This window comes from Empidonax traillii, unplaced genomic scaffold (genome assembly GCF_003031625.1).
Source record: "Empidonax traillii isolate 1590-97213 ecotype Southwest subspecies unplaced genomic scaffold, ASM303162v1 scaffold1071:size191594, whole genome shotgun sequence".
Taxonomy (NCBI): Eukaryota; Metazoa; Chordata; class Aves; order Passeriformes; family Tyrannidae; genus Empidonax; species Empidonax traillii.
In genome coordinates, this window is record NW_020956264.1 from 52611 (window position 1) to 77048 (window position 24438).

General features: G+C 35.9%; 1 protein-coding gene across 2 annotated transcripts; it reads right to left on the reverse strand.

The window, feature by feature from the left end:
• Positions 1–6507: 6507 nt before the first annotated feature.
• On the reverse strand, positions 6508–23378 carry RPAP3 (RNA polymerase II associated protein 3). 2 transcript variants are annotated; one of them, XM_027904638.1, is made up of 16 exons: positions 23226–23378; positions 22602–22742; positions 21994–22116; positions 20682–20809; positions 19979–20100; positions 19563–19633; positions 18859–18987; positions 17348–17475; positions 15514–15635; positions 13987–14057; positions 13771–13887; positions 11606–11817; positions 10260–10455; positions 9637–9734; positions 8088–8188; positions 6508–7009 (listed from the first exon to the last, which is right to left on the reverse strand). In XM_027904638.1, the coding sequence occupies exons 1-16, from the start codon at positions 23376–23378 to the stop codon at positions 6918–6920; spliced, it is 2004 nt and encodes a 667-aa protein (XP_027760439.1). In that variant the 3' UTR covers positions 6508–6917. The 2 variants fall into 2 exon arrangements, with proteins under 2 accessions (XP_027760439.1, XP_027760442.1); XM_027904641.1 differs by having other exon boundaries at positions 8084–8188.
• Between the last annotated feature and the right edge of the window lie 1060 nt (positions 23379–24438).

Sequence of the window (24438 nt, forward strand, 5' to 3'; positions counted from 1 at the left end):
CAACCACCAGAACCCAAATACAAAATGCAAAGAAATCTTAACATCAAGGACAGAACTGGAATCTTCAAAGCCCATGTGCTACACAGTGTTAAACACAGGCTCCCGCTACAGCAGTATCTCATTATTTCTTAGTTCAAACATCTAAACTTAAGGCTACTTTAGAAAGAGGGGGCAGCTTTTTCACTTTCAAATGAAGACTCTGGAGTGCACTTTTCTGAGATCAGCAAAGTGTTCCTGATTTTCCCAAAAGTGAACAACAATTCATTATAAACCGAGTTCAAGCACCACTTGTCAAGCTCGGTACTCAGCCTGGTGTAGCCAGGAAGATATCAGATTTCAACTTAAGAAGTCAAATACTCTTCTGCCATCACAGCTGGGAAAGTCAACCATTTAATCCTTTTCTGCTTTTGGTGATGTTTGTACAGACTGCTGCTTGTTTTGGGAGGAAGTTGCTGCTGAGTACGTGCCCCTGCAATCTGAAGTAAAAGCATTCCTGTAATACACATAAAAGCAAAAAATCTGTAGTGGTTTTTTTGTTTGTTTCTGTTTATTGGGGGTTGTCACGACCCACCCCTGAAGTCAAGGGATAACTGAGGTTCTTGTTAATATATTGCCCCTGGGGCAGTTTGAGTGAAATGACATTGAATGACTGGTGTTTTTACATTTATATATATGGTTTATTTTAGAACAATTTGCAATGGAATTGAAAATTAGAACAAAGTGCAATGGAAAGTATGGATGTAACTGTTTTGGTTATTATCTGTAGAAATGCAAAAGCCTAAAGATATCACATAAGAAAATAAAGAAGGAAAGAGAAAGAAAGGGTAACAGTAGATAGCAGAGAGGGAAGTTACCATCACCCACGGATCCCGTGATGAGACTTGATCGCTTCTTAGTCACAGTCTTGAGCTGTTGGGGGTTCTCCCAGGAAGCAAAGTTCAGTGGGATAATATACATTCAAGTTTAGGTAGGAACTACCAGGTACCTCCCCCAGAGGGGGAGTTTTACACTGTCTTGCAACACTGTGGATCATGCCCAGTTCTCTGATGGAAGGCCCCAGAAATGAATATGGGGGCACTTCGGGGTCTTTGATAGTTTATGACACCTTCTAAGACAAGACAGTTGCCTCTCCTGTCAGTCAGTGTAGTTAAGCCAGTTATGCCCCATCAGAAGGGATAAATACCTTCAGGCCTGCATGTGAATGTTCCAATACTTCCCCAGGGTGGGGAGTTTTTATACCTGAGCCAGTTGTGTAAGGGAGGTCACTGTCATGATAAAAAGCAGTATCCCACCACTACAAGATTTGTTTCTTATTGGACTTTTTGCCTTACTGGGCTCAAAACCCAGCTTGTTGCTGAACAAAGGTTGGTTTGTCATGGTCATTCTGTGGTGATGAGTACACCCCCTCTGTCATATGTGGATCACACGTTTTGCCCATACAAAAACTCTCCTCCTCCCTCTATGGTTGGGGTGGCTGGTGCAAACCTGGCCTCAGAAAAGCACTTGCTGTTTTTACAAATGTCCTTAACCATTAACACTTTAGTCTCTCAGAGGGGTTTTTGTGCGTCTCCTCACTTAGACTCTGACCTGCTGCTCAGCACATTATGGAAGACCTGTGCAAGTAAGGGGCCACAAAACAGGACTTCAATAGCTCATATAGAACACTGACCTGTCTAATCAGGCATAAGGACAAGGATGACTTTTGTATATTCAGGTGTTGGCTAATCTAACGGTATTTATGCCCAATGGTACATTTCTTGCTTTAAAACCCAGGTAGACACACTTGGTATGAGAGGACCAGGAATCACGTTTATGTTTTATGTTATCATCTTATGCAGCACCCATCAGAAGAGAGACTGGAAAGCCTGAAGTTTGAAGATGAAATCTGGAAAACAAATATTACTTTCTGCTACTATTAAGAAAGCAAAAGATTTCAGAGCATCCAACCCCAACTGAAGTCAGCAATCATTTGTATAGAACATAAGAAAAATGAAGAAAAGGAATTTGCTTGGGTTTTATGCTGTACTTACTTCAGTTTATGAAGTCAGACATTAGAGTGGAATATTTCTACAAAATGGAGCCAGAAGAAGCAAGGTTATTAGAAGGAGCTTTCAGAAAGAAAGAGCTTTCGGCAGAAATTTTTAAACATTAAGAGGCCTTCAGATGCCATTTTTAGAGACTGAATTGCTTGCAACTAATGACAGGAGAAGGAAGGCAGTAGAGAATACAACGTTTTGAACCTGATGGAAAACAGAAAGGGCACAGTGAAAATGAAGATTTAAATTCAGAAAGAGGGAATCAGCACACAGTGACAGATATAACAAGAAAGATCTGATGCAAATGGTTTATGTGAAATACTAAAAAAAAAAAAAAAAAAAAGACACCACTGCAGAAAACCCACACAGCTTTATTGCTGCAATCAGCCTGAACCACATGTTTAAGAGATGCGATGACAGTGAAAAATACAATTTCACCTTTTATTCTAAAACTTGTTCCTTCCCTAAGCCTAACCAGCAAAGAAAAGAAGGTCAGATAAATCACTACTGCAATTCCAGGTCATCTGGCAGACTTGCACCTGCCACGAAGACTAGATTCAAGCTTAGAACATGTTCCTGAGAACATGTTCTGCTAATTTCCTGCTTTCTCAAGGATAATCAATAACATGGGGTTTTGCAGGGCCATGCTGTCTTCTGAATAACACAACCCTTAGAAATACACCATAAGGAAGTTACAAAAGCATCATGAAAAAGCAGCAGTGATACAATGCAATTCAAAACACTATTTGCTCTCTCATGATCTGCAAAAGAAAAGAGTTTGATTGACAGCTGCTACAAAAGAAAGCTGCGGGGTTAATCTTATCTGGGGAGAAGTGAAAGTCAATAAGTGTGCAGCCCTATGCTTTATTAAAATCCTTATTGCTATTCCTAGAAAAGCACCGATTTACTGAAAACAAACAAATGAAAAAACCTACCAGCAGAACAGATTGGTAGAGCCTCGTGCCTTACAATTGCCACCAGCTGGGACACAGGTGAAGGAAAAGAGGATGTATATTTAATGCTCCACACTCTTAAGATTCTAATACTGACAGCAGAGCAATCTCAAGCTGCTTAGCCATCACAGCATCTAAATACAACTTTGAAAGCTTCATGCACTTGGTCTATTCTCTACTTCCTCTGTTGTAGTACTGCTCATTAAGGTTTCATGGTAAGAAAATATAAGGGCTGGAGAAGGTACAATAGAGTTGACAGTTACTAAATAAATGATAAAAAGCTAACAAGCTCAAATTGTGGCAATGGAAAGAGAGGACAGCAAGGGTAAAAATGGACTAACCTGACCAAAGAGGTCTTCAATGATCTCAAGAGAGAAAAGCATGTAAGTACTGGAAATGAGGACAGATTGTTTAAGAATTATGACGTAAGAGTAACAGGAAAACACAGAACCAAAAGAAGAAAACAAAATGAGCATCAGTTGACAGGAGTAAGAAGAAACTGCTCTGTCAGTGCACCAGCATTAAAAGAAAAAAAATAAGGGAAGTGTTAGTTATGCAAGACGAAAGAAAAACAACTGACAGCTGATGACATTAGTAATGAACTGTTCAATATCTGTTTCCACTTCAGTATTCCCTAGTGATGGAAACTACAAGCAACTGTATCCACATAACTGACACAGAAAGAAAGATCTCTGCCTGGTAAGTTAGAACGTAAGTTTCCTGAATTTCGATGTTCACAGGTCCCCAAAGACTTATACTCTATATGTTAAAAATGGGTATGCTAATCTCATATTAATATTAAAATTATACCATATAAAAACATATTAATAAAATTATTTTTAAAATAGCCTCAAAATCAATTGTAGTAGTTGATGTGAGGATTGGCAAGCTGAAGCGTCTATTTTTAAACAGAAGAACAGGGAATAAGAGAATCAGCAAAAACTTCTTGAGCAGAGTCACAACCATTAGTTTTTAATCCTGAAAGTTTTTTAACAAGTACTTAAACTATATTCATCTATGCTTTCCACAGTAACCGTCACAAATCTGCCAAGAATGAGTTACATTAAAGTCCTTTCTTCCACGATAGTGTAACAAAAAGCAGTAAATCAAGTGTCTTTATCTTGACATGTGACTGTCACAGGACACTCTTACAAGCAAGACAAACACAGCTCAGATTAAACTATTACTTTATAAATGCAGAGCTAGCTAGAGCTACTGGAAAGGAAAAAAAGTCACAGCCTAATGTCAAAAGGGAAAGCTGTAAGGATGCTCTGTAGAAGTATGCCCTAGGATATGTTCCATCAATATTCTAACAACCTGGATTATGAAATCAATAGGACAATATGGAGTTTGAGTGTTGCCTGGATCTACTGGAGGACAATATTCAAATTTAAAAAGTGCTCCTGACAAGTTAAAAGGTTGTCTAGAAAAACGTAGCATTTAATAGAGATAAGGAATCATTCAAAACTCAAGTCTGAATCCATCATTGCAGCAAATATGACCTCAGATTTTTGATACCTTGAATGGTGCAAGATAGCAAGGGTTATAAGTACTCTACTCTGTTCAACTGCCTCACACTATTTGCATTACTTTTTTTCCCCGACACAATAGCAATACAACCAGTGTAGAGCATGTTGGATTAAAAAAAAAAAAAAAAGGAAAATAAAGGAGGAAAAAAAAGAAAAAATCCACTTCTCTCCCCAAAAGGGATTCCTCACTTACTTCAAATCTACCAGTCTTCTCCATGTTTCATTAAACTCTCAAATTCTGATATCTGGCAATCTTTAACAATTTAGAAGGGAAAAACAGTGCCATCTCCTGGAGCAGGTGAAGCTGGGAGTTCTCCAAATGCCTGCATTCTGCTCTCTGTCTTACATTGCTTTTTATGTACTGAAAAGTAATTCTGGGGACTTAATAAGTCAACATCAGATGTCGCATTTAGAAACAAAAAGGAAAAGGCTACAGTAGCATATGACTTGCAAGATAAATCTTCTGGGCTAGGTTCAGTAGCAACGTGAATCAGGTCTATTCATCCACTCCACCAAATTCTATATGCTTGAACAACTTCCTTTTCATCAGCCCTCCTCAACATGCACAAATCCTGAACAGAAATCTCTGTAAAAGTAGCAGTGGGACCAGAAACCAACCATGACAGCTTATTCTCATTAAAAGCACAGTGCACTGCATGAAGTGGAGTTGTAGGTGACTCATGGCCTACAGTTTTCAAATCTTTCTGCTTTTGTCTTGCTTTTACTTTTGAAGGTCCCTATTCCAATCACTTGTTTTCATCCATCAGCCTTCAAAAAGTAGCTTTTGAGAATGTACCAAATGCTCTATTAGTATAACCTAGCCAGTTCTACACTGAACAACCTGTAACAGTGCATAGGAAGGCACACTGTATCTACAAAATCTATACTTTAAAATTACTCTAAGTACTCCACTACCCCTCTGTGTCTGTTAGTTACCGTAGTATCCCCGACACCTTCTCCAATGTGCTTTACAATAGGGGGAATAAATAGCCCATTATCAGTAACTTGGGACACACCTAGAAATAACAATTCATATTGTAGGTAATCTGCAAGCAGTGTTATAAAAGGCTCTTCCATTTCCCCAATAACACTGGCTATTCTCGTGCTCAGTACCAGGACTAGCTGGAAACTATCTTAAGGATTGAGTGTCAGTACTGTTCCTGTCAGTTGCTACCAAGCCCAAGGTTTAGCTCAGTTACATTTTAAAGTGGATTATATCCAAACTAGGACATAACACAGCTCTTATGTTTTAAAATTGAAGTCTTTTTGAACTCAGCTGTAGCTGTTTAATCATTTCTCTGAAAAACAGCACAACTACCAAAAAAGCATTAATATCAAAAAGCTTCCATAGTCAGAGAAGCATCAGTACAGCACAAGGGCTGAATCAGGATGAAAGTAAACTAGCAGATATCTGTGGGATAGAAGAGCCTGCAGTTAAACCTAGAGACAGAGGCAAATTTTTAGATACCACCACTTGGATATTAAAGTTAAATCTTACAGCATATTTGAAAAGTCTATTATTTCACCCTTCTGGTCATGTGAACAGTACAAATGGTTTATTACTGCTCTCTCTTATTTAGGAATTTCAGGTAATTTCATACTTTTGCCTTCTTCATACTGGAGAGGTATTTTGCTTAGTCTTCTGAGTCATCTTAAGGGATTTACCTGGTTAGAAACAACTGACGCAAAAGGTAAACTTCAACAGATTATTTTAAAAGTACTCTTGAAAGAAGACAAGTGTTTTTCATTAAACTTTTAGTTTAATTCTACAATATTTGTCTTTCTTCTGTTCTGCAATTACAGTTCAGGTTCTGAGGTTGTCAGCTGCCAATGCTAAAACTCTACTTTTAGGTAAAATCAAGTAAAAATTTTGAGATTTTTTTGCCATCATAACTCAAGTTCACTTTCTGCAGTACAAGTTCTGATGTGATCTTTAGAGAAGAGTGATTTAGGCACCTCAATAAAAAAACTTCATAGAAATGCAGTATCTTCAGTTCAACATTGTTTATTTTCTAAAATAAAAAACCATGCACATTTCTAATATACAACATTTGATTCTTACCAAAGACACGTTTATAATTTTTTTTCTTTTTAATAAAGATCTCTATCTACAATCCAAATCCTGAATGCCAGTCTGCTCAACTGTTTCTCAGGCAAACAGATTCTGCTGAAGAAAATGTATATCTGTACTGTTTCAATTGTATTGTTTCACCTGTATTGTTGCAACTGTACCTGCAGAACTAAATAATTCTCTCTTCAGGCACTTACCATTTGGCTAAACCAAGTTTAAGAGTTTCATTATTTATAAAAAGCAACAAAATTCTAGTCTTTTTACATTTCTTAACTGATTTCCACATGAAAAATGTGAAGAAATGGAAATTTACATGTCAGTCATCTTACTAAGAGAAAATGCCATATTTCTTCTTCAATTCTTCAACAGAAGCATCTTTTAATCCCATGTGGTTCACATGATTGAATAATACCTGTGTAACTGTAAAAGAAAATCCCAACATGAATGGTTATTTTTTTGATTCATGCTTTTAAGGTAAATTAGTCTAATTCTTTCCCCAGCAAAAGAAAGTGGTCTATGGATTATATAGCTGAAGTATGAATACATTTTTAGAACTACTGAGGATGAAAAGAAGCAACAAAAGGGAATTCTCACTTTGACACCCAGGAGCTGCCTAACAACATTTCCTTAAACAGTGTATAATCCTGACAACAGAGAGCTTTTATTTTGTTTACTATCTTGACACTATGCCATTAAATGCAGAAGATAAAAGCTAATGCCAGATGGCAGATAAAGCTTATATAAGGTTAAAGGCGTGAACACAATTTGTAAGAGGAATTTACTTGCACTTAAATGTTATTTTAACAAAATTCACAAATAAATATTTCAAAGGTACAATAATTATTAGTGAAACTCAGCTATAGATAGTAAATTTAACATTATTTGGTCCCAGATAAATGTTTTGCTTTTAAGTATCTCACTATTACATAGTCTGTCTGGTGTGCTAAATAAATAAAAAGTTTGACACAAACCCCACTTTTATAAACCACAAACTCAAGCCAATGTCAACTTGAAATCAAACTAAAATAACTGATGCCTCAAGAACAGGACCTAAAACCAGGCTGAGTGGTTTAGAGATATCTGCATTCTTTTGCGAATAGAAAAGTCAGGATTTGTCAAGAAATAGTTGTAAATTCTGGAAACTGTGTAATAGGGATCTCAGACACAAGATTTCATACAAGTTCATAAATATTTTACATTACCAGCTAGAAACTGACATGCTAGTGAAGCTTATTTTATCAGAATAAAATGCAGTGGAATTACTGATTAAAATAACAGGATTTAGCTATAGTTTTCAAATCTAAACAATAAATAAGGAATCAAAGGACTAAGAAAAGCTACACGACATTCATACTAACTTCTAGAACAATCAAAAAGCTAGACAACTAAACTGATTATTATCTGGAATAAAGAAGAATAGCACTAAATTTTACATATTTTTTGTTAGACTCTAGAGTATCGCAAAATGAGCTTTAAAAAGCACTACCAAATTACTTACTTTTTTTCTCTGAGCCTGACATAAACATTACTGCCATATCAAATCTTTTTAATTCAGAGAGCCTCTGGAGGATTTCAAGGATGAGCGATGGCTCCTCTTTCCTGAAGAAGATTATTAAAAATATAAAAATAACTACTGTTGATTAGAAAGATTCAGTAACTGCAAGCAATATTAAAGAACTCAGGAAGAAGAAATTAGAGGACCAATAAAATAGAATTCCCTTCTCTGTTTCTCCTATTCCCTATCTTTCTTGTCTTTCCTATTCATTCTTCCATTCACAATACAAAAAGTCAATATCCAGAAACCATTATGTAAGTATGATTCTTCTACAGAGCAAGAGCGAAGAAATACAAAAACCTAGAGTGATGCAAACTGACTGCTGGTCCTGTACAGATTGCCTATTACATGATTTAGTGCTTACACCTGGCCATAACCTCATCATTTCTGTAAATACTGGGGTAGTGTGAAAGGAAGAAGCACCTGTGGCCACAAGAAACTCAGCAAAAAGCTGAGCCAATTACAGTTGCCTAAATTTTTATCCATACAGAAAATTCCTAGATTGTGTTCATTTTACATTATTCTGGTCAATAGTAAACAGATGCTGTATTTGTTACAGACATGAACAAACACTATTTTTCTTCCATAACTTCACACTTCTTCAGAAGGGAGACAGAACTTTCACCTCACAGCAAACAATTTCAACTTCCTACCCTTTATATGTCATACCACCAAATGCAGGCGTCTGAAGACCAAATGTCTGAAGACAGCATTTTTCATCCATATGACAGATATTTGACTTTTAAGGAAACCAAGGGAAAGGCAAACATTGATTTATGTTTGCTCTTCTACATAGAACAATGCCCTAAAAACATTTCTAGTGTGTGCTCTCAGAAAAAGTAATTCAGAGAAGCAGCACACTGCCTTTGACAGGCAAAATGAACTTTAGCACTCAAATGGTAGTGTGGATAGAAATTTCAAAAATAATTTGTCAGGTCCTGCCTTATCAGAATTTCAGTCTCCAACACACATTTACCACAGGCTACTGTAAAATGCTAGCACATACTTAGAAGTCTCAGTGCATCACAATAAGCATGGCATAAAACCAAACCTCTCCGAATTTCTCAGCTTTAGAAGTTAAAATAGAAGACAACTTGCAATTATATGTGGTAACAGAATACACACAGCAATATAAGTAAAAGTTATTTCATACAGTCTAATGCTAGTTTCTGCTGCTCTTTAGAAGAATGAAATTCAACAACCCACAGTAAAAAATGTCTATTTCTTCAATTCTTTTCTATCTGATTTTTCAAGATAAGTTTCATTTATTATGAAGGAACAATTGAGTCATTCTAATTACTGTATTATGCTCATGTAATCTTATGTCCTGGAAGTAATTTTGTATGCCCAAGTTTGGGACTAGAGAGAAAAAGACCACAAACAAGCACACAATAAAAAACCGACCTCCCTCCTGTCAAATAAAAAAAACCAAAAACCCAAAACCCTCAGAACAGCAATAAGCAATGTAAAACAAAGGAGGAGTTAAACTTACTCAATGTAGAAATCATGTAGAATTTTCAGTATCTGGTTAAACAAATCTGGATCTAAGGATTTCTGAAACAGCTTTGCATAAAGCGAGGGCTCTATTTGCTTTGGAAAAATTGAAGAAGTGTTATTTTTGGTCAAAACAAATACACCTTAGTCATGAGAATCAGATGTCCATTTTAAGAATGTCTTGGACAATGATGAAGTGCATGAAAGCAGATGAACCCCAAATGACACTATGTGACATTAGATATCAATTTTGGGGTTGTTTTTGGCTGTGTTTCAAGCATTTGTTCATTTTAAAATTGTTGCTATGTCTAATTACCCCAGAAGCATTCACTTGAAAAATTAGAAGTTGAAATGGTTACTAATGTATTTAAGTCCTTAAAGAACAAGGGCCTATGTTTGAAAAAAAAAGATTTTGCAGAGACTGTACTCAAAGTGAGTGAAAAGTCAGGCACAAGTGAAGAAATACTCAGATATGGACCAAACTGTTTGTGAAGGCAATTAAAAAAAAGGTACTATTGTACATTGTTAACACATTCTAAACACAGCTCTCTCTTCCACCTAAGTGTACTGTTTCTTCAGCATCAGTTGAAGAACTATCCATGATACTCTACATTTTTATACCTTCAGGTACAAGTACATGTTTTCTGGGGAATCTTTCAACTTCCTGAAGTCAGACTCAAGTTGGAAAGAGTTTGCAGGAACAGCAGGAACTGGAGAAGTAGACATAAATGACCTTCTGATATCTTTTTCTCTCTGTTTGTTTGCAGGGGAGGATGGATGCAATGTTGATGAAATTCCTTTCGCACTAACAGGAAGCCTGCAAAGGTATTTTGAAACACATAATCAAGAAAACTTTTAAGGAAATCCTACACTGAGACCTAACCGGAGATCCATTTATTAAAAGTTAAAATACGAACAATTTTTTTTAAAATAATGTGTTTTAGCTTAAGCAGATACTTAAAAATCCCTTCAATTTATAAAAGCTTTATATTCGATTCACCTTTTTTAAAAAGAACACAAACACATCTGCAAATACTTAAAATTACTCAGCCTCTTAACTGCTTTTTATGGTAGGTTTCTCCGATACATAACTAAAAAAAATAACAATTTTCTTCAATTTCATAATGAAAAACAATAACTATGTCAAATGAACAAATGGTTTCAACACTGATAGCACTCGATCTATTTTTTGTCTTAAAAGTCGTCATTTAAGTCCATTTACTTTTTAGACATTATAAAATGGCTAAGAATATGCTTTTTTCTTCAACACTTCACAGTAAATCCATCTAACTGAGCTGGAAAAGGTGGGTGCAGGGGAAGTGTTTCTCATACAAATTCTTCAATCAAGGTTCCATAAAAAGTATTTACTGTTAAGAGAATGAGACAGTGTCAGTACAGTGAACAACAAGCAGAGTTCTAATTCTCAGCAAGGAGAAACCTTCTGTTCTTTAGTGTAGTTTTAGCAAGCCAGACTTGAGTTTGCCTAACACACAGAGTGTAACTTAGAAACCCTGAGTAAACCTGAAGTTATTAGCTGCATATTCAGTAGAGGAAAGTGTGTTGACAATCACCTGCTCCTCTTCTCCCACACATCTCGTGTGCAAAGAAAACTCTGCCCAAAATCTATTCTAAACCACTACAAATAAAAAGATCACAGCTAGGGAAGATGAAGTGCACAAGCAAGACAGAGTATGGTATGCAGGAAAACATTATGACTTCACTTTTATTTTCAGTGTAAGAGTGAGTTTTCCATCTGACACTAAATAGATCACACTTGACTCAACCACTGCACAGATCAAAGAGGCAGACGTGCCAGAACTCCAGTTTCTTTCAACATTTTCTTTTTAATTCAGATTCTCTAAAATATATTTGATACCTCATCACATGTAGACATTTGGAAATGAAGATTACCTTTCAACTTTTCAACATTTGCCTTTCTAAAAGAGGATCAGAATTATTATACTTACTTTAATGGTGATGTATCACTGATTTCTTCTATTTTCAGGTGCTTTGCTTTCGGAATATCTGTTGTAGCCAAGAGATCATCCTGATCTAGAGTCTCTGTTCTTCCAACACTCACTGAATTCCTCCAGTTATTGACTAAAGAAGTAGTGCTGGGCAAGTCCCCATCTGGTGTATCATCATCAACTTCTTCAATTTCTATTCTTCGCAATGGCTTCTAAACAGAACACATACCAAATATCATATGCAGACTCAACGCAAGTGTTTATACAGGCCCCTGACACAGCTGTGTATAATTTAAAATAATCTTATGATAAGCAGTTACATCTGTAGTGGTGCACACAGAAGACACTTTCAATAAAGGTAAATGGCAAAAAAGGAAACTTCATTAAATTCTACATGAAGCCTGATATGATAATTTTATTGCTTTTCCCTCATAAACTAGTATATACTTACTCTAGAGGATCTCAGAATCTGCACTGTGTTCTCACAGTAATAATTAAAATAATAATAATTAAATCTATACCTTTTTTCTGCTAAGGCTGAACAGGCAAGATCTATCATATACTTTGACCAGTGATGCAGTCACACTTTGTATAGAATCTAGCAAGACAAGTAAATATCCAGCAATATAAGCCAATGACCCACAATTTAAAATTTTGACATAATAAATCTCTGTAACTCAACCCTGTTGACTAACCAAGTTACATATACTGAAAGGTAATTAATTCCACTACTAGAGAATATAGGAACTAAAAGCTTTCAGCCTCTTTAATCTCTACATGATTATCATTATTTTTTGCCATCACCTAGCGCCACCTTCACAGGTCTTGCATTAAAAAAAAAATCACCACTTTTTGCTTTGGAATTTCATTTTCTGAACATGCATATAGCACGTATTGCTCTAGAAATACTGATGCAAATGCACATGATTAAACGTACTCAACAACTGAGACTTTTAAGAAATGGCAGATTTCTGTGTCCAACGCTAACACGATCCCATTGTTAAGTCTTCACTGCAGTTTGCAGACTGCTTTAAATCACATCAAAAAAAGCCCCTTGTCATCTTGCTGTATTGACAGCCAATACCATCTCATCACTATGGCTGACTAGCGGATATGAAATAAAATTACAGTTCTCTCTGCAGTTGTTGGGCAGTACTAAAAGCACAGATTTTCATCTATACTTCTACTTTAACAGAATAACAAGAGAAATACAACCAATTTAGAATCTCCTGAACACTTTATATAACTGTCTGTAATACTTCAAGTACTTCAGACCTGAAATAAATTCATTTTGATTTTACAGAAATATTGTATCTAATTATAGAGAGCACATAATAATCCCCCCTCCCAAAGGATCAAAATAACCACTTTCTACTAAAATTATCCACCTGAATTATATATTCCATGAAGGTAAACAAGTGTTTTCAAATTATCAAAAGCATAGCATTACATAGTAAAAGTACATACAAATAAAAGTATGAGTAAGCTTTGCACTTACATAACTCATTTCTTAATGTATAAAGATTAAATGTACTAAAAGAAGAAGCCTAATACATAAAGAATGCTGGTATTACTCTCTGTATTACCATATTTTTTCATATATAACTCATTAATCTATAACCACTGATAATTCATAGTCAAAAAATATTGCTTATTGAAAACCAATACCCTGCTGTTCTACAGTTTATGTGGATAAAAATGCAGGCTCAAAGCTCTTGCAGTAGCTCTACGTGACAGCAGCATAGGCAAAATGTCTTATTACCACTATGGCGCTGCTGTAGAAACTGTAAACAGTAGAAGAAAAGAACAAAAGTTTACCCAGGGCTTTGTCAAGTCTGCAATCAAACAGAGACGCAACTGTCTCCCCTTTCCTCTGAACTGCAATGTTAGCTATAGACACGGGACAGGGCTGTGGTGTGGCCTCCCTATTTCACATTATAAATGTATGCATACACCATGTTTTCTGAAGGTGGTGCTGTAGGCTGAATGCTTACACCACCGCTGCTGTGAACTTCAGCATTTCCATGTACGTGTATGTTCTTGAAATATATCAAGAGTAATTTCTGGCTTTCCACAAGCCAAGAGTTAATCTACCAGAAGTAGATTTTTAACTTTAAGCTGTACTTTACCCATCATTATAGAAAGCAACTCACAAAATAACTTACTGTTGTTTTAATCTGTAATGGGTCATCAATCAGTTTCACTATATTTTTTATTTCTGTTTCTTTTATCAATACCGCAGGATATTCTTGATGAGTTCGCTGTTCTTTCTCAGTTAATTCCTGAAAAAAAATTGGCAAGTTATTCAAAAGATCAGAAGTTTGATGAATAATTACTCCCAAAGAAACAAAAAACCACCAAACTTGCGTAAGTATACATACATTCCTTATTTTAGCGAGTTCGTTCATTGCTTGTTTATTTCCAGGTTCCAGCTTCAGAACAGCTTCAAAATCTGAGTGAAAACCAACATATAAGCTGTAGATTTTACAAGTTACAGTGTACTCATGGCATATTTTTAAACCTTCTATTTTCCTTTCATAGCTCTAAAATTAATTAAAGGCAGGTAAGTCATGGAATCACAGAATGGGCAAGGTTCGAAGGGACCATAGTGGGTCCTCTGGTTCAACTTCCTCAATCAAGCAGGGTCATCCTAGAGCACATGGCACAGGATTGTGTCCAGATAGTTCTTGAATATCTCCAGTGAGGGAGACTCCACAACCTCCCTGGGGAATCTGTCCTAGTCACCCACACAGTAAAGAAGTTCTTCCTCATATTAAGGTGGAACTTCCTATGCCTCAGTTTCTGCCCATTGCCTCTTGTCCTAATATTCAGCACCACCAAGAAGAGCCTGGATCCATTCTCTTGACACCCTCCCTTCAGATACACTCACTGATGAGGTTCCCTCTCAGACATCTCTTTTCAAGGCTGAACAAGCCCACCTCCCTCAGCCTCTCCTCTTAAGAGAGATGCTCCAGCCCCTTAATCATATTTGTCACCCTCCACTGTGCCTACTCCAGGAGCTCCATGTCTCTCTTATACTGAGGGGCCCAGAACTGGACAGAGCACTCCAGATGTGGCATCGCTAGGGCTGAGAAGGGCAGGATCAACTCCGTCAACCTACTGGCAATGCTCTTACTAATGCACCCTGGGATACCACTGGTCTTTTTGGCCACAAGGGCACACTGCTGGTTCATGGACAGTTTGTTGTCCACCAAGACCCCCAGGTCTTTCTCTGCAGAGCTGCTTTCCAGCAGGTCAGACCCCAGACTATCCTGGTGCATGGGTTTATTCTTCCCCAGGTGCAGCACCCTGCATTTGACTTTGTTCAATTTCAGACAGTTCTTCTCTGCCCATCTCTCCGACGTGCTGAGGTCCTTCTGAAGGGCTGCACAGCACTCTGGGTTATCGGCCACTCCTCCCAGCTTTATGTTACCAGGGAACTTGCTGAGGAGGCCTCTGCCCCTTCATCCAAGTCACTGATGAGTAAGTTAAACAATACTGGACCCAGTATTGAACTCTAGGGGATACCACTAGTGACAGGCTTCCAATTAGAGCCTATGACACTGATGCAACCCTCTGGGATCGGCTTTTCATCCAGTTCTCAATTTGCCTCAGAGTCCACTCATAGGTCATCCTAATGCTTATACGATGACTCCCTTTTTAAACAAATTTTTCAAACTATTTCTTACTATTTATCATAAACAACGACAGTTGTAACTTCACACAAAACTGTCTTGTCGACACATGGATACCAACACAAGAGTTTTGATACACATTCAGTGAACCCAACAAAATCCCTCAGGTTTTCCTTTTTGCACTGATAATAGTGATTAGCCAGAGAAAAAAAAATCAGCACGTTCTTATACTGATCTCTTACCTGTCACATTTAGGTTAATTTAAAGTCATACCTTGCATAGCTTCTTTTAGCTTTCCAAGAGCAACTCTGGCAGCTCCTCTCCTGGCAAAAGCTTTAGAATACGAGGCATCTAAGAGCAGAGCTTGTGTACAGTCATTTTCTGCCTCTTCATATCTCAGCAAAAGAGTAGTACAAAATTAATAATCAGTTTCAACAGGAAGTTTCAACTGAAAACACAGAGCTACCCAAACCAATTAAAATATAAAGGTAGATCCTAATTTCCTAATTTCCTACATACATATACATATCACTGAGCTACAATGTAAAAAAAAAAAAAAAAAAAAAAAAAAAAAAAAAAAAAAAAAAAAAAAAAAAAAAAAAAAAAAAAAAAAAAAAAAAAAAAAAAAAAAAAAAAAAAAAAAAAAAAAAAAAAAAAAAAAAAAAAAAAGGCACAAAATATGATTTTTCAGCACCTTGAAATTTGAATCAAATCTGATGGTATCTCATACCAGAAAAATTCACTTCCTCTGTGAAAATAAATGTTTAAAGCTTGTCAGAGCAGAGTTCACTTTAAACATTCAATAGCCTTAAAATCAAAGTCAGTACCATGGCTTTGTACTTCTGAAAACTAGAAATACCATTACAAAGTACAAGGAAGGAGAAGCAAGCCAACATGAGAATAAATTTTTCTACATCTGAACTTCTGTGACTTGTCCTTAACTATTTCAGAATGGGAAGTTCAGTAAATCCTTGCATTAATGTAATTTGTTTATTATAAGATCAAATTTTTCCATCCCCTTTGTATTTAGTTATATTAGATCATGATTCCACTATGTGTTCATTAAAGTATTTTCATTCATCCCTCTTCCTCTTCAAACTATCATTTAATTTATGGAAATTAATTTTTATTTGCAGTTCTTATCAATACTAGCAGTTTGTATGAATACCAGTGAGCTTCTGTTACATTTTATGTTTGATTCTCTTCAAATGTAAAGACTCATGATACACAGATTTATCATACAGAATCGATTTTCTTGCTTGGCAATTCAATTAAAGTATCACTTCCTCTGAATCTCAGAGAATATTATTTGCATTCTGATGTACTTTAAATTATAATTGTCGTGTCAGAAATACTACCCAAGCAACCTATTTTATAATATCCTAATTTGAGATCAATGTACTGTCTCTTCGGACACCCAGCCTTGTCACAGAACACATGACCAACACAACACTGAGCTCTCTGCTTCTCATGCTACCATCTTGAAAGTTTTAAACTACCACACCACCAACGAGTCAAAAAAAGTTGAGATTTCAAAAATGGTCATATGAAATTTACCTAATTTGCTAAAAAGCACGCATTTGCTACTGTTTCTGGGTTAGCTGGATAAAGCTTAATTAAAAAAGAAACTACACATACATGTCTCCATTAGTGAACTAAAAAAAATATTTTAAAATATCACAATTTCCAGAAAAAGCTTCTATTTGTTCCCTTTGAAGTCAAAAGCTATAATCCACTTCTTTTTACAGTCCAACATTAGTAGCTGAGCACGTTTTATAGTCAAAAAAGACAAAGGTTCAGGCAGTTCCTTTCAGAAAGGTGAATATCTGAACTTCATATACGTAAGAGAACAAAAATCCAACTTTAGAAGCTATATTTTCATACTGGTGCTATTTTATTTTCTCAGAACTTTTTTCTACAAAACGCATTGCAAGATAGCACATACAGATTTGTTCCCTTTACTGCTTTCAACATGATTTATTCTAGACTAAATTCTAACAAGAATTAGAAGGAGTGACAATAACTGAACTTGAATGAAAATCTACTGGATCATTATTCTGTCTAGTTCACATCAAACAAACAATACAGTATTTGCAATTCCACTTACTTCTCAATCTTTAGGTAGGCCATGGCTCTGTTAGCTGGCAGCAGCGCATTGGTGCCATCTGCTGCAATACCACGGGTGTAACATTCTATTGCAGCCTCATACCTTCCTTCTTTGAAATAACCATTACCCTGTAATATTTAGGTCAGAAAAAAAAAAAGAGCATTAAGAAAGATCCAGTGCAATGAATCCTTTTAGCAGACAGGGTCACAACATCACAAATACAGATCACAAAGAACACCCATATCAAGCCAGACATTTATGGCATATTTCCTCATATCTAGGCAGAACACAAAAGGTATCTTAATTATTTCTAATACTTCAAGGATAAAAAAATCTGCCATATGCAGAGTTTAGGTGCACACTTAAATCTACAACTTCTTTTTTATCTTTATGCTTGATGTGCAGGATAAGCCATCCTGTACCTCCTGAATTTAAACATGAGCTGAACCTTTACAATTCCCCTTTCAACACGACTTTTGCACTGCACAAATTCATCTTTACCCTGCTACATCCATGAATCTTATCCCCAAATATTACCTAGGGATATATAATACAAATGTTGTTGTTTTGTAATTAATGCTCTCTACAAGAAAATTACTTTTTTGTTTGTTTTTGGGGGACTAAAACTATCTTTTGCTTCTCAGTACTAATATGAAGCCACATATCTCCTCTGCTTCTACTCTACTCACTGAAAAAAAATGAAAGGCCATAGTTCAGACTTGACAAGATCCATGTTGCCAGGAACAGGCCTGCAGTGAGTCAACTTTGCCACCAATGAAGTATTGCATTAGACTGAAATTTCTGTTATGTGATCTATTAAAACTCTTGTTCCTTTTACCTACTTAATGTAGGGTTTCATTCTTTTCCTACTAATTACTTCTCACAACCAGTGTAACAGTTTTGAATATTGATAACTAGTCAGAAGTTATATAGCTAGGTAAGTGAACAGATATAAAAGTTTGATTTAGTTGATAATGTTATTTCTTAATTGAAAGAGTGGTGAGATGGAGAAATCAATAAGCCAACTTTAAGACTATGTATCCAGAAATATGTTTTTTTGTCATTGTTGCCTGCACCCCCAAAGTCTGTCTTATAACTCCTTTTCATCATGTAATCAAAGGTTTAAAATCACAAGAAATAATCCACAACTGTACTTAGACAAGCAGGGGTCAGGATCAAAATGCATATAATAATGGAGAAATGGGATCTTTGTAAAGTGCAGTTCAGGTTCTACTTGTCTTACCACATATTTGAAATTCAGCATATGCAATTTGGGCCATAAAAGCTACCTTGCATACTTCTTCCTCCAGAAGAATCCAAACAGAACTCACTGTCCCACTCACCTCCCTACAGAGCCCAGAACGGGACACAATTAAGGTTACGCCAAGGACACTGCATTTATGAAGTTTAAGACAGCATCAGGTTTAATTCATACATTTGCATAGCTATTAGCACAACACAACACTTGTCTTTACTAGGTCTCTCCTGTTCCACCAGAACCTGTGATTTACCAGATCTTTTTCTGCAATAGCTTTCTGCTTGAGTTGCTGCTCTTCAGTGCGCTGCTTCTCTCCGTCTGTTAATCCTGTTCTGGCATCTTCAAACTCTTTCTGTTCTGAACTTTCTTTTGATGACAGAGCCTGCAAAGATGTACTTTTTTCCTCAGTAATAATTTCCCCACTTACATGTTTTCAGAACACAAATTATGATAAACTCTAAACTTTTAAGATGCAAAAATCTGCCAAACTTTTTAACACAAATGCCTGTTGTAAATTGAATACGAATTAAAGAGACCATTTTAAATTGTTTCTTGAAAATGTATCTCTATGAGGGACTGCGAGTCAGAATAATATTTGGTAAATAAAAAGTATGTAATTTCTGAAGCACAATGCAAAATGACTCATGAAACCTGTTTGTATATACTCCAATTCACAAATCATTTATTTCCTCAACTCCTGGACACTTTGTGTCTTCCTTCCTAAAACAAATTTTTCAAGCACTTTCAAAAATACAGTTGAAGAGGTATAAGCATATTCATACAGCACTGACAAGTGAGCTTATCCAGAAGTAAATCAATTACAGATGTTGACTTCAATGAACTTCAAATGCCATAAAAAGCATGACAATTTGTTGAATCAGTTCTTGTTATAAATATAGATTGATATAGACTGAACAGTGTGTATTAATTTATGCTAGAGTCTATTAAACTTATTACCTGATCAATTTTCTTCAGTTCATTTTTAGCTTCAAAATTATTTGCATCCAGCTCCAAAACTTTTTCATAATCTATCAGAAGACCAGAAAAATATGTTTCAGTTAGGAAGGACAGATGAGTAAGAGCATTCTTTTGAGATAATCCTTTTTCTGTAGTTACTCAAGAAACCTAAGATATTGTAAGGAATACATAATTCTAAGACATTTAAAGCTGAATTATTCTAGAACTACTAATATCTGCAGCAATCATTGGGACCTGCTACTTGAACTTTACCTTGCCAGAAGGATATGCAACATGGTATTTCATTTCTTTGTTTACAGGAAACAAAAATTATATTCCTACCTCAAATAAGCAGATCACACAAGACCTAATCAAGCTTATATGTATTCTAAGGAAAGAATTTTAAAAAGACCCACCTTCTTTAGCACCTTGAAGATTTTTCAAAGCAAAGCGAGCAGCCCCTCTTCTCACATAAGCCTTAATGTAATTTTTATCTAAAGCAAGTGCTAAATTGCAATCAGATTCCGCAACAGAAAACCTATCAAAGAGAAAGGACTGAGTAGTTTGGACACATCTAGGTAACAAAAACACAAAACTTTAGCAATTTATCTTATTTTGAACTTTCCCAAGTTCTTGATAAAATGGAAATCTTATATACTTCAGAAGGGGCACAGAACAAATATTTAAACATCTCTTGATTTGGAATACATCAAAACAAGGAAAACAGAGTTCAACAGCCTCTACTACCACAGAAAGAATAACCAACTCCTCTGTAACCCTTCTACCCCCAAAAAATCAAAACCTTAGAAAAAGAGCTCACTGAATCTGAAAGGCAATTTAGATGGTGAGCTTCCTCTTTTTTCTTCAAGTGTTACATTCTAACATAGAAGACAGTGAACTTGAGCATGAAAGCAGAGGAAAAATAGATGAGGGAGACTACCAGATTCCTTATCCTAGTGATTCCTATTTTACTTGGAAATTGGAAGGCAAGTTGAAACAGCAGTTTTACATAGACTACATCACGGCACGATATGTAATCAAGACTTAAAACCAGACAAAAAATTCGAAGGTAGCATTTCATGTAAGAAAACATTACAGATTTAACAATGCAATTCTTACTTCTTCATTCTATAAAAAGCCGATGCTCTGTTTGTGGGCAATACTGGATTGTATGGATCAGAATGCATCCCTCTAGTATAGCATTTTATAGCTTCATCAAAGTTTCCTTGTTTAAAGTAGTTATTACCCTGCAAACAGAAAAAAGCCTTTTCAGCAAGTTACTTTACACTCACAGACATGTTGCTAATTTTTGGTGGGGAAAAAAACCCATTTCTCTAGAAGTACTGTTTTACTGTGAAACATGTTTTTAAAATAATATATTCTAAGTATCCCACACATTAAATAGTTCTCATGATATATGCAATGACAGGGTTTTATAAAATATTGATTTTCAGCATCTGTAGGTCATTTTTGGAAACTGATTACAAGTCCATACACAGCTGCTTAAATTACTGAATTGTTGTTTATTTGGGTTTTTTTAACTTTTTAGTAACTAGATTAGGCACCTTTGCTTTCCAAGGTAATTACTGTCATTTCTCCCTCCTTTGGGACACAACTTTTATCTCTTGTACCCTGAAGTACTTCACTGCAGTCAAGATGATAATGGCAAAAGACACCTCAGTTGCTTAGTGCAGACTGTAGATTACACATTTAGGAATTTCCACAGAAGAACACAAAAAAATCTCCAAAAAACCACACAAAAAACTTACAAAAATACCAAACCAAAACTAAAACTCTTCTGAAGTAAAGCATGCACTGACAGATGGGCTAGGTGATTGCTTACAAACAAGGAACTTTCTCAAAACCACACAAGTTGCTACACAACTTAGCCTATTTCTCATGGTAATGAATCATGAGATAGATCTCTCCCTGTATCCCACCTTATTAGGTAAAATGGAACTGGTACAAACTTGAAATTACTAAAGCAAAGGAGACATACAAGCTCATTCATCATACCCAGATGTAGAGGCCTCACAAAAAGACTGCCTCTAAATTTTTGAGGATTTATTTTGGGACATTCAGGTGTTTTGTTCAGGTAAAAAATAGTCTGATCTATACAGCAGACTAATAGTCTAATTCTATACAGCAATTCAACTTCTCAAAGAAAAATGTCATCACAATATTTATCATCATAAGCATCCATTAAGCAGAATCTGACAAGCTTGCTGCTATTTGTGATGAGAAGAAAGAGAACTGCAGTGAGAATTTTCTATTTTGGAATAGGCAGGAAAAGAGACGTAAAAACTTCCAGACAGGCAATTCTTCCACACCAGATGTGTGGTCTCAGTGGATGATCTTTTAAAACAAACTACGAATGCTCCTACATACAAATTGCTACTTTGCCAATAACACACATCTGTAATGCTATAACCTTTTCCTTCTCTGCAAGAGCCTTTTCTGCATCTATACGAATTCCATCTTCTTCAGAGTCTGATTCTGGAGATATAGAATCATGAGTACTATCTTCTTTATCGAGTTCTTCAAGTATTTTATCCTGAAATCAGAAAAAAACCCAAACCACCTATTACCTTCATTATAATTCAACAGTGCAAAATAATAAAAGTAAGGCTTTAGGAAAATTATATACATGTTTTCAAAAATTTTTACTCCTCTCTACTAAGGAGTATTCCCCATTACAAAAGTGAGAGAACTATCCCAATACTAACAACTGTGTTTAGTCTTAAATTCCACTAGAATTATTACCTTTTCATAGATCTACTGTTAATACATTTTTTCCTTAAACTCAAATTCAATCTGCTGAAAAAAAGCACAGTGAATAAAAAAACAACTATTTATTGATATTCCAAATACTAAACACATAACCTTTTTGGGAGAAAGCTACTTTATACGTTCATATGGTACCCAGCACAGTTAGATAACAACTTGTGGACTGAATTCTCAGTACTATAACAAAATTTTATTTAACACAGCATCAGCTGGGGACAAGACTCAGGTAACAAATCAAATATTCTGACTCACCACATCAAGTTTTCCCCATGCTTCATAATCATAAGACTTGATCTTGTTTTTCTTGTTTTCTTCAGAGGTTATCTTTGAAGGGACTTTACTTTTGCTTTTCTTCTTTTTCTTAAAAGCCTTGTTTCGAATTGGTGGTAAATTCTAAATTAAGTAATTTAATATAAAACAGATGCGTGAAAGTCACTTGCACTGAAGTATCTACAGTACCTATGTTTAAATATAGTATGTATCCACTGACTAGTTTTATTTTAGAAATCCATCCAGCAAGCTGTTCTCACGAACTCCACAAAACCACGACGGACAAGTATAAACCTTTCAATACACAGTAAATATGTTAAAATTCAGAAGTAAATAAGTGATACTGATGCTGCCACAGAGACATTCTCATAAATCTACCCCAAACTGACTAAAAATTTACTGGCCTCATCACCTCCAGAGGCTACTACCCCACAGTTCTGTTGGTGGAGCAGTTTACAGAGGAATCTTTGGTCTACTTCAGCGAGGTTAGTTCACACCTTCTATTCAGATACTTTAAGTCAACAAATGTAATTATTATAAACGTAATTATTATAAACATTATCACATTATGAACGACTACGTTTATACTGGTCTTGTGATCTTTACCTCTTCTGGGACCCCACTCTGCTTCCTTAGTTCAGAATCCACTTCTTTAATATCTTTTTCCCAGCTCTCCAATTCTCTCACAAAATCCTGCAGCTCTTCAGCATTTTGCTTCATTTGCAGCTGTAGTTCTATCGTTTTATTCGGTGCATTCATTGTGGAAAAAGGCTTTCTAAAAAGGAATTTGAAAGTATGTAGAGAAAGAAGCTGACTATTTCAAAATTAAAAAGTCTCACTTATAAGCAAGTCAGGCTTCCCAACAGCATAGTAGGAACATTAAATATTAAGAGATCAAAAAGAAACACAATTTTAATGCCATTGAAAATATGAAGGGAAGCCATTATTCAGATATAACAAAGTATATCATAAGAAACAAGTCATGCTTTCCTGACTAAATGTAAGGTAAAGCGCCCAACAAGTCAGTGGTAATCCTGAAAGTGCCAGCAAGTCTCCAAAACTTAATAATTATTAAGTTAATAGTCATCATAAATTTTGCTCTTAATTTTACTGTCTTAAATGAGGAAGTTTTATTATCAAAAAATATCAAGCAACAATTAAAAAGTAATCTTACAAATAAAAATCTTGGTTAGAACTCAAAAAAAAAAAAAAAACATGTTTGTACAGTTCATAGCACAAAAATCTGAAAGGATGAAACAAACATGCTTTGAAAACAACCATGACTAAGTAATTCATGATGAGCTAAATACAAACTTAGAGAAGGAGAATTATGAATGGTTGCTAACTGTAACCTCTTGACTGAAAGCTTCCGGATCTGTTACAAGCCTCATGTAAGTATAAATAAACTACAGAGATAGTACACATACCCTGGCCAACGGCAGCTAGAATAAGATACTTCAAAAGATGAGAGAAAATGCGTTGTGATCTGCTGAACTTTTCCTTTTGCCGTCACTGACTGAAACTGTTTCCACTAAACACATGGAAATCTAGCATGAAATCTGGCTGTTTCTTCTCTGGCTGTTTCGTTCCAGTGTATAACGCAAGCTTGCTCCGTTACCCACTACCCGTACACAACTTAGCAATAACCCTCATCCACACCGTGACGGTGGCCTCTTCCCAGCACAGCTCTTACACCCTTTCAAGGCGCTTCTATTGGATTCTCAGAGCTGGGCCCTTGCCAGCACCCGAGAGCCGCCCGGTTCCCGCGACCGTGCGGGGCAGTAGCCGCACGTCCCGGCCGGCAGCACCAGGGGCAGGC

Coding starts and splice junctions, on each gene's coding strand:
- RPAP3 (XM_027904638.1), bottom strand. CDS start 23,378: ATGAATGCACCGAATAAAACGATAGAACTACAGCTGCAAATGAAGCAA. Junction 22,117..22,601: donor CATGGGGAAAACTTGATGTG/GTGAGTCAGAAT, acceptor TTCTGATTTCAG/GATAAAATACTTGAAGAACT. Junction 8,189..9,636: donor CTACATGATTTCTACATTGA/GTAAGTTTAACT, acceptor AATCTTCTTCAG/GAAAGAGGAGCCATCGCTCA.